General features: G+C 35.4%; 1 protein-coding gene across 1 annotated transcript; it reads left to right on the forward strand.

The window, feature by feature from the left end:
- The first annotated feature begins 1,487 nt into the window (after positions 1 to 1,487).
- On the forward strand, positions 1,488 to 9,282 carry LOC132600192 (guanosine nucleotide diphosphate dissociation inhibitor At5g09550). The gene is made up of 13 exons (XM_060313285.1): positions 1,488 to 1,703; positions 3,275 to 3,337; positions 3,732 to 3,815; positions 4,502 to 4,609; positions 4,706 to 4,878; positions 5,017 to 5,128; positions 6,173 to 6,253; positions 6,338 to 6,400; positions 6,741 to 6,842; positions 6,997 to 7,121; positions 7,429 to 7,639; positions 8,176 to 8,250; positions 8,701 to 9,282. The coding sequence occupies exons 1-13, from the start codon at positions 1,617 to 1,619 to the stop codon at positions 8,752 to 8,754; spliced, it is 1,338 nt and encodes a 445-aa protein (XP_060169268.1). The 5' UTR covers positions 1,488 to 1,616; the 3' UTR covers positions 8,755 to 9,282.
- The last annotated feature ends 2,070 nt before the right edge of the window (positions 9,283 to 11,352 follow it).

Here is an 11,352-nt window from a genome sequence, read left to right on the forward strand (position 1 = left end):
CGACTACTACTACTACCGGCACCACGTCTTAATCTCTTTGACATTATTAAATAAAATTAATTTAAATCACAATCAAATAAATTACAACAAATTAAATTGCTAGAATTAAATTGCGTAAATTAAATTGCTAGAATTAAATTGCGAAAAATAAAGATAGAGTTGGAACGAAGGTACCAAATTGCCGGATTAATTTCCAACAAAGTGAAGGCGGCTAGAATTGCAAATCCACCAAAGCTACTTCGGATTGTTGCAAAATCACCAACTCCACCAACAATATTATAATTGCAAAATTAATAATTGAAAGTTGAAACTATAATAAGACTTTGTGGCTAATTATTGCAAAGAAACTATAATTGAGAGATTGAAATTTGAGAGAAAGATGAAGAAGAGTGAATTGATGTGAATTAAAATGAAAATGAAGAAGGGTTTATATAGGGGTGGGGATGGGTTAAAGTGTTAAAAAAAAAAATTTGGGGGCCAAAAATTAAAAAACTGACCGTTTGGCAACAACCATTTTTGCAAATGGACCGTTGCCAACGGTCCATTAAGGCCCAACGGCTCTTTTTTTTTTTTTTTTTTTTTTTTTTTTTAATTTTCACCGGTTTAACCGGTCCGGTTCCGGTTTCCAAAATATTGAAACCGGACCGATAAATAATTACACGGTTAACCGCTACCGGTTCCGGTTCCAATTTAACCGGTCCGATTATCAGTTAAAACCGGTTAGCCCGAACCGGTTGCCACCTTTACGTACATGCACAAAACAGAAACGACAAGGAAGGGGAAAAAAAGATCCATGATCGATAAAAGTGTCTGAAGAAAACACTCTCTCGGACTCTAAACCGTTGGTTCCATTTCATGTGACATGCGACATTATTTTCTTATTGATTAGTAATTTTTTTTTTTTTTTAAAAGAAGATATTTCTATACTGGGAAAATTCTCATCTTACTTTTAGTGAGAAAATTTTATAATGAGACCACATTTGTGTTCTAAAACTTTTACTCTCTCTCTCAATTTATGTGGCACCTTTCGGATTTTGAGATTCAAATAATTATTTCTTTGACGGTAATTTTTTCATACATCGTTTAAATATTTTGAATTATCAATTATTGTGATTTATAGTACTTTTTACGTAGTTTCCAAATATTTAATTTTTATTTCAAAAAAACTTAAAGATTTCATACCCGAATTCACCGTAAAAATTAAACTGTTTCACCCTCGAAATCCGAACTGTATCACATAAATTAGGATAGACGGAGTAAAATTTATGATATATTTTTTTTTGTTGGTTTAATCATCCAGGCCAGTTATATGAAATTAATTTATAACGAGTTTAAATTTTAAAAGCTTTTTCATTGTTTGAATTTTGTGAAATTTATGTATGTTACATAAAATAGAAGTTGAAATTCAGTTATGGGAAAAAGGTGGGTGTCCTTACAGTTGCGCTAAAGACCCGTTCTAATCCGAAACCGCGACATGCTCTCCCTCCTTAAACTCTCCCTCCCTCTGCGCTATTATTACTTCCACTTCTCACTTCTTTATTTCAATTTCATTCCTTCATTCATACCTCCTAATCAATAAGGATTAGCAAACTAAACACTTAATTATCCTATCAATTATGGATGAAGAATACGATGTCATTGTTCTCGGCACTGGCCTCAAAGAATGCATTCTCAGCGGCCTTCTCTCTGTTGATGGTCTCAAAGTACGTTTAATATTTTTTATGGATCAATGCGCCTTCTATTGTCCTTTTAATCACTAATTAGTATAAGCTCGCATTATAGTTCTCTGTTCTTGTGCAATATTCAGAGGCAGAGCCAGGATTTCAACTTTATGAGTTCTGAATTTTTAGAACTACGACTTTAAATGTTAATAACTGAGTTTTAAATTTAATATGTGTGCACATTAATGAATTTCTTAATACAAATACACTATTTGGGCTAAGCTACTGAGTTTGACCATACTCGAGTTTCTACCTCCGCCCCTGGCAATATTGCTACTTGGATGATATATTAGTGTATGAGACAAGAGAGCAATTACTAAGACCTTCCGTCTTTGCCATCTTATTCAGATTAAGTTGAAGTAATTTTTTTTTTATGACTAAGGAAACCGCAGCCGCTACCCTTCGGGTGCGCAGAGGGTAAACACCACTCCTATGCAATAGCCCGCAAACCACACAGGATAAATAACCCGCACTAGGCATGCTCCGTGCGACGAGCCCGACCCAGAAGCCACACAGGAGAAATAACCCGCACTAGGCATGCCCCGTGCGACGAGCCAGACCCAGAAGCCAAATCCCCTACTTTCGTAGGCGGGGTGTTTCGAACCTGAGGCCTCCATTATGGTTAGCCCCATGCTTAACCAATTGAGCCACCCTTGATCACACGCTAGACACAAATCCGTCATTCTTATGCTTCAGCTTAAACGGGACATAAGTAGCTATCTGGCACACTAGGGACTCCTCCATACACTTGCTAGCTAAGACTGGATCGGCAAAGACCGAATTCCTTTTCTTAATACCTTCCTTATCTCTCCTAAGGGTCTTGCCCTAGGCATAACCTATATACAAAGAGTTCCAACTATCTAAGCAAAGCAAAGAGGAACCTTTCCCCAGTTGACGAGAGAAAGAAAGGAAATGAGCCCATTGATTCACCTATCTGAAGCTGAAGGAATGAAAGGAAAGCCCGGGGTCAAAGTGCGTTCGTCGCTGTCTGTCTAGCTTTCTAGCAGAGATCTAGCTTTCTAGAGCAGAGATCTAGCAGCTCATTCTAGGCACAGATCATTGGTATTAGATGTATCGTTAGATTTAAGTTGAAGTAATATTGATTGTTAGGAATACTTTCAGGATGTTAATTATGAAAATAAAAGAGATCATCAGATTACATCCACATCCACATGAGTCATTGAAACACAGAGTTTGTTTTGATCCTATTCCTATATTTTCGGATATGTTGTTTTGTTTCTTGACTATATTACGAAAAAACAGAACAATTCATAATAAAAATTGAATCCTTTTTCTCAGAGGATCTTTTTCCTTTTTTCTTCCGTTACAGATTAATATTTTTTCACATTGGCAACTCTGGTGACTGGATTTGGTACACAATTAGTGATGTCTACCAGAATTTAGATCATCAGTCTCACTATTTATAAGTAAACAGTCTACTTAATAATGGTTGCAACAACTTTATATATGTATTCTAGTTAAGATATCTATACATCTTTGTGTGCTTTCTAAATTGATCACTAACATTAAATCTAATCTCTGATCTTTTTCAGGTACTACACATGGATAAAAACGACTATTATGGAGGAGAGTCAAGCTCACTTAATTTAATCCAGGTAACCTCTTTACCAATCGCGTGGAGTTTTGATATCCACAAACAATTTTGAAAATATCATCATTCATCTGTCTTGATCATGAGAGGACTAAGACATACTGGAAAACGAGGCGTAAATGGAAGTCTAGCATAAGATGGTGCTATTCATCTTTACACTTGCAGCCAGTGGCGGAGCCACACTATGCCAAGGGTGTTCATCCGAACCCCCTCGGCGGAAAAAAAATACTGTTTTTACAAGGTTAAACTTATTTTTTATGTATACATAGTAATGTTGAACCCCCTTAGACTTCTTCGTATGTTTACTTTTTTATATTTTGAACCCCCTCGGAGGAAATCCTGGCTCCTCCATTGCTTGCAGCTAATCTCAGCTTAATATTTCATGTTATTTTGTGTAGCTTTGGAAACGATTTAGGGGAAATGACAAGCCACCAGAAGAGTTAGGTACGAGTAAGGAATACAATGTTGACATGATTCCCAAGGTTAGTTCACATTGCCTTACAAATTTTTCATTATTGATCTTTCCATTACATAGTGCCTTACTATCTCATGTGTAGACCAGATGCTAGGAATGAGCTGGATTACTGTAGAGCTTTCACTAAAGAGAGACAGTTTATGACATGCTTAGTAATCTAAGGAATATCACTTGCTTTCCCTTGGAAAACCAAACATACTACTCAGTGGAAGTTTTGATATATAGACTTATGTCAACTGATCTTAGAAGTTGGCTGGAGCTTGGACATGTTAATATTATTCACCACATTATGAATGTTGCCAATATTGCAGAAGTTGTGATATGTAAAAATATATCTAAAGATAAAGGTGTCAATCTAGTATTTTGACTCGTAATGACATGAAACAGACGTGTAGATTCAACAGCATGCGCAATATTTTAAAGGAATTGAAACCAGATATGCTTTTGCCATTAGAGAGTAGGCTCTTCTTTACGTAAGTTCATGAAGCATCTTAACTTCCTATTGATGACAAGATTATGTTCATCAAAGGGCCAGGGAGTTTAGAAGTAAAGATATTGGGCTTCAAAGAGTTCTATTGTTATCATGAAAACTTGAAATCCGTAGTAGGTTAGTTTGATCATTGGCCTCTATTATTAGATCTACATGAAACTCTTTACAAGTATGTAATTAATTTTTTCCCTGATGTCCTCTAGTTTGCAATGGCAAATGGAACTCTTGTCCGTGTGCTCATCCACACCGATGTTACCAAGTACTTGAACTTCAAGGCTGTAGACGGTAGTTTTGTGTACAATAAAGGGAAGGTATGTTTGTTAAAGCACTATGAGGTGTAGCTTCCATTCTGGTTTTTGTTGGTAGAAAATTCTCGCTTAACTTTCTCGTGAAACTGCTATCATTAGATCTACAAAGTTCCTGCAACTGATGTTGAAGCTCTGAAATCCCCATTGATGGGGCTTTTTGAAAAGCGCAGAGCTCGGAAGTTCTTTCTTTATGTGCAAGATTTTGAAGAGAGTGATCCGAAAACTCATGAAGGGATGGATTTGAACAAAATCACTGCAAAAGAATTCATTGCGTAAATTTTCTTTCCTCATGTGTTTTTGATTGTCTTGCTTGAACATATTGGTGAGGGCTAGATCCCTAGTGAATCATAGTTAGAAACAGTTTCTTCCACTCCTTGGTAATTTGTGCTTGGTAAATATTGTTTCTGCAGGAAATATGAACTTGAAGATGATACCATTGACTTTATTGGACATGCCTTGGCACTCTGTACAGATGATAACTATTTGAACCAACCAGCTCTGGATTTCGTAAAGAGAGTAAAGGTGTCAAATTAAGTTTGAGTTGATCAATTAGTATTGCAGAAAGTATATAATTGTTTTGATAAAGATATCACTAGCTTATTTTGCTTCTGTCGCTATTTAAAACTTCACATTGACATGACAGTATATAAGTCTGGTTTGTGATTGCTGATGAGCTAGGTATGACTTATTCTAGTTACTAAAGCTGATTGAAAGCTTGGTAAAGGTATCCTTTATTTCATGACCATGAAGGAGAAAAGAAGAAACTAAGGAAGTAACCATGTTTATATATAGCGAGTGTAGGGCCTCATAAAATTTTTATTCATGTCATGAGAGAAAACCCTCATACTTTAAGAATTTTTATATCACTATCTAGACTCTAGGTTAGATATTAATTGTATACTTCACTGGCTGAAGATATAATATCTTTTTACTAGATGAAGTAAATCTTCTACTTTTTGAGATAGCTGCAAGGACCTTATCAATATCGTCTTGCCTACTGATACTGTAAATCAGAAAATGCAGCCTTTTAGTTTTATTATTTATTGATGATTGTATTGGATTTCGGTGTCAAGACATCAGCCTTCTTTCTGTTTCTCTTTTGTGTCTCTACTTTCTTGGCATGGATTGGAGACATTAAATCTAATTTAATAGCAAAGTAACATCTAATGTTGATATAATCCTATTAAATAAGATGTGTCCTACACGTTGTCGACTGATAATTTCATGTACGTCTTCTATAAAATGTTCTAAAGAACATATTATCACAATCAAGATACAATTGAAATGCCAAATGCTACAAATATGCTGTGATGTTAATTCCTCTTCTTTTCATGTGAATAGAACTATTTTTGTAACTCATAAGAACCAAAATGTTTGATTACATAAGCTAAGATATGCTTTCTTCTTTTTGAGATAAAATATGCTTGACACTTGGCGGAGCAGTGCTTGAACAAGGATTCATTTTCCCCCTCTTTTGATTATGAATTGAGAGGATTATTTGTTATTATCGGAATTCTTTGTTTAAAGAAATACTTAATGACTACTTTGTCTCTTGGTTTTTAAAAGCTTTATGCAGAGTCTTTAGCACGCTTTCAAGCAGGATCACCCTATATTTATCCATTGTATGGACTGGGAGAATTACCACAGGTTTGTCTCCTTGAGTATTTTTTGTCAGTCATGTTTGAGTACATTTAATTTTTTCCCGTATTTGATTGGTGCACATGTTTTCAGGCGTTTGCACGTCTGAGTGCAGTTTATGGTGGAACTTACATGCTTAACAAGCCGCAGTGTAAGGTATTCATCAAAACCATCTCTAGCTCATATGGATGCTTAACGATACCCATGTAGAGTAAGTTCCCCAAATGTTCTGGCATCCAGAATGTGGCTCACTAATCTTCCTGATCTAACATCTAGGCCTCTTCTCGCCTAATGTAAAAAGTAATTCTAAATGTTTTCTGGATCAGATATCCTCCTATTGTAATTTTAAGTATGCCATAGTATTTTGTAAAGAAAACTGAGACAATAATGCACTGAGCTAGCTGCTCTACTTCAAATGCTGAATAATTCCACATGGCTTACATACACCACTGAATTAAATTGAAGTTTATGTGAACACTCAGTTTCTGGATTTCAGGTGGAGTTTGATGAAAGTGGAAAAGTTGTTGGTGTGACTTCTGAAGGAGAAACTGCTAAATGCAAGAAAGTTGTTTGTGATCCCTCATATTTACCTGATAAGGTACTATTGGAAAATTGCGAAAAACTAATAGGTCCAGGCTTTCTGCATTGTTGATTCGTGTCTTGAAATTTTGCTTAATCATCTGCCTAGCGGAAGAAAGGATCAGATTAATAATTTCTACTGACAAATTATTTAATACCAATACATAATGCAGGTCCAGAAGGTTGGAAAAGTTGCTCGTGCAATTTGTATAATGAGCCATCCCATTCCTAACACTAATGATTCTCATTCAGCCCAGGTCATTCTACCACAGAAGCAACTTGGTCGCAAATCAGACATGTAAGTTTTGTAGGCTTCCAGATTGTCTGCTGAATTATCATAGCCTATTGGGTGGTGTAGTATAGAGGGTTGTCTCCGACAGTGCAAGTTTTCTGCTTCTAAAAATAAGATTACAAAGCATACTAGCTTTGACCTTACTTATATATGGCGCTGACTAATAATTAAGTCCTCTTTTCTCTAAAAATTGTTAAGAAGTGATTGTCACTGCTTATTTAGTCCTAGACTCCATTACATGTTCACCCTGTTGTGCAGTTCGGAGAAACTTGAAAGATAATTGAGAGTGACTTATTCAACATTCCGGTTACAGGTACCTGTTCTGTTGTTCCTACTCCCACAATGTCGCTCCAAAAGGGAAATATATTGCCTTTGTTTCGACAGAAGCTGAAACCGATGACCCCGAGAAAGAACTGAAGCCTGGCGTAGACATACTTGGGGCTGTCGATGAGATATTTTATGAAACTTTAGACAGATTCGTACCTTCACATGACTCTGCTGCTGATAATTGTTTCATATCTAAAGTAAGCTCCAATACTAGTTGCTTGTTTCTATTTTCTTTCTACACTATTTCTTCAGAAATATATCACCAAAGAGATAGGACTGTGTTATTACTTGTTAGTACACAGAGCTTTTATTCTCCTGAGGAGTTAGAAGATGTTTTATGCGTATGTTCCCAAATTCTATAGAAGCATCACTGGAAACAGATAGGGCGCTTTGGTTTTGTTGCTTTGACTTGCTGAACCTCGCCCCACATTATGTGAAATTACTGCCACTCAAGGGACCGTTCTTTGTAATCTAGTAATACCACGAAAGCAGAAAAAAGAATACAACAATAATGTCTTACAAGCTTAGCCATGCCTTCTCTTGCATATTATAGGGTTAACATATGTGTTTTCCTTTCAACTTAAATCAGACTTCCTAAAAGTCCAAAAATTCTATGGTAGACTTCTTTCCTGCCACTCCAATGTCTCTCTATACATTGGCAGCAGTTCATTTGCAAAAAAAAAAAAAAAAAAAAAAATCTGATCTAATTACCATGTTTTATCCTTCCTTGTAGAGCTATGATTCAACAACACACTTTGAGTCCACGGTAATGGATGTGCTAGATATGTACACCAAGATAACGGGAAAGGTAAGATTCCAGTTTGAATATGGTTATCTGGTGACTTTTCTATTAAAAATATGCAGCAGTTGCATAACACATATATCAACACTCAAGTTGCATGCCTGCTGACTGATATAAGGTTGACAATGATGCCTTGGACTTAAGAAAGGTTGGAGGCATACTTGTTCATAGAATATAGCTAGTATGTTGATAGGGAAAACACACACGCATACACACAGACATTATCCATGCATCATCAAAAGATGCCGTTACCAAGCATACTATTGTTTGAATATGGAAGCAACCTAGCAAAAGTTACTGGTGAAAAAAGGGGTTCTAATTAAACTTATTATCTTCTACTGCTGACAAATATATCTTCTTTCTTTCGACCTTGTGTGAATGGTTGTGAGTGTAGTGAACTTATTGAAATTTCTATGCCATATTAGTTGTTTATTCTTACATTTTTCTTTTGTTTAGGTCGTTGACTTGTCAGTGGACTTGAGTGCTGCAAGTGCTACTGCTGAAGCATAACCTTATTGTATCCACTTCATATGCTGCAAAATAAGTCATTAGAAGCCAATTTTGTATTGAAGAATATATTCAGTGAAGAACCCACCCTAGTTTATCCCTAAAATGGACTTTGTTGGAGGGAAGCACTTGCTGTAATGTCTTAGGTGATCTTGCAGTAACTGCTTTCTCAAGATTTTCATTCTCCCCCAACCCACCACCACCGACCCCCTAATCAAGGACTTATTTTTCATGTCCCTTATGGTTCATTTACGATACTTTTGGAAAGGTTTAAGAATAGTTTCTATAGATCCTTTCCATTATTTGTTCATGGTTACTACTATACTGATTTCATTTTTCATCTTGTAAGGATTTAATAATTGTTATTTTGTCAAAGGGATGATGGTGGAACTAGAATTTAGTTTCAACTATGGGAACGTCTATAAACTCTATAAATTTGAAGGTCATAAAGGGTGTCCACAATGTTGCCAACACCAAAGGTGTTTGTGGAATTATGTACTTTGAGTCCTACTTTCACTTTACAATATAGTTGTTTCTACTTATATTCCGCGCCACTTGCACTTTAACATTTAAATGATTATCTTGTCTCTATACAATAACATACTCAGTGTAATCTCACAAGTGAGGTCTGAGGAGGATAAAGTGTACGCAGACCTTATCCCTATCTTGGTAAGTTTCTAAAATTGATTTATTTTGAAAAATATTTTTTTATTAGACGTGTTTTTCGAAAAAGTATTTTGTATCAATTTATTTTTAGCTAATTAATTTCAAAAGCCCTTTTGCTAATATTAGAGCATCAATTTGTGCTTGGCCAACGTCTCAAAAATAACTTTTTTCAGTTTATGCTACTATTAAAAACAACTCATTTGTCCAAACTTAACAAACACCTCAACCTTCTTAGATAAACACATATTTAAAACAGAAAAGTTTTTTCAGCTTTCCAAAAACTTGATCAAACAAGCTATGGATGTTGTATCTGTGTACCTATCAAATGACCCCTAAAGATCTACTAACAAACAAGTATACATTAGCTTACATGTAAACCCCCCACCTCCAGAATTTGAGTTTTGCAAGGTATTGGCTTGTACTCTTTCCCTTTATTTTAAGCCATCATATGTATTTGAGTAAACATGGAGGTAAAGATTATTAATAAGATGTGAGTATTTGTTAAGATAGTATAAGAAATAATAAGGTAAAGGTTGAAAAAAATAATTACTCTACTCACTTTTTTTTATTCAAAAAGGTTAAAATTTTGATTTATTGGAGTTATATTATCGAATATTTCAAAGCATTTTTTGCGCGGATTTCCCTTCAAAGGCGCTGGTCTTTAATTTTTTCCCTTCGACTAAAAAGTAGCCGCAAATATTCTGAAGTTCTGAGTTCGAATCCAGCTCAGTAAAAAAAAAAATCGCAAAAGAAGTTTTCGCGAAAGTTCTACCTTATAAGGCAAAATTTAGTTATGCCTTAAGGCAAATTATGCCTTATAAGATAGAACTTAGTTATACCTTAAGCCATAACTTCTCTAGTTCCAAGTTATGCCTTAAGGTATAACTTTTGGAAAATCTTTATTTTGAGATTTTTTTTTTGACTGAGCTTGAATTTAAACCCAAAAACTCAGATATTTTTTATCATTTTTTTAAGCGAAGGATAAAAATTAAAAATTTCTGATCTGATGGGCAAAGATTAAAGACCACCCCAAAATAGGGGGCAATGGTGGGAATTGCCCGTTTAAAAGTTGCACGGACCTTTGGAAATGCCAAGTGTGTCGTTTAAATGGGATCGGCTCACCTCCGGTAGGTGATCTGTCCAGTTCCTCCAATGCCAGTTTAAATGAATTACACGTGTCCTCTCATTTATCTAATGGCCCAGAATCATTTTGTTAACCAATTGGTATTAACTATAGTTACCAACAGTTCTCTCACTTCCGCTTTTCCTTTGTTGACTGCAAGCACTGCCTATTCAATCTTTAAATCTCCAAAAAGTAGAAGAAGATGCAGATTCCTATCACAAAATCACTCCTATCACTATCTCTTTACCACTATGTTCACGCCACAAAAAAAAAAAAAACAAAATACAAAGAAACAAACAAACTTCATCCCAAGTCTCTCACTAAGAAGAGAACAAAATAAAAACGATGCACTGAAAAAATTTCAAAAATCCAAGCAATGAGACTGCATTCGGTTTCTTTAAAGCGCGGTTTTGATGGCAATAGTGATGGACAAGGCTTTATCGTCTTCTTCTGGACAGAAAGCTTTTCAATGGCCAACTGAAGGACCTAGAGAGGGCATGAAATTGGGAAGAACGAAAAAGGGGCTGATGCACAGCTGCAAATTTTGGGCTTTTCTTATGAGATAAACTATCTTTTTTTCTTGGGTTTTCTTTGTATGTTGTTCTGTATTTATTATTGTAATCTTCAATTGAGACCAGTCTCTCCGTTTCAGATTTACCCTTTTGAGATTCTCCCTATTTGTTCATGTTTATGATAAAAGTTTCAATAATAAAATTTCTGTGAAACTGTATTGTTCCAGTTATTTGGTTTACACAAGTATATATTTTTGCATTCTTTGCTCTGTTTTCTTGAGAAATATTGGAAGCAATGGC

Source organism: Lycium barbarum, chromosome 6 (genome assembly GCF_019175385.1).
Source record: "Lycium barbarum isolate Lr01 chromosome 6, ASM1917538v2, whole genome shotgun sequence".
Lineage (NCBI taxonomy): Eukaryota > Viridiplantae > Streptophyta > Magnoliopsida > Solanales > Solanaceae > Lycium > Lycium barbarum.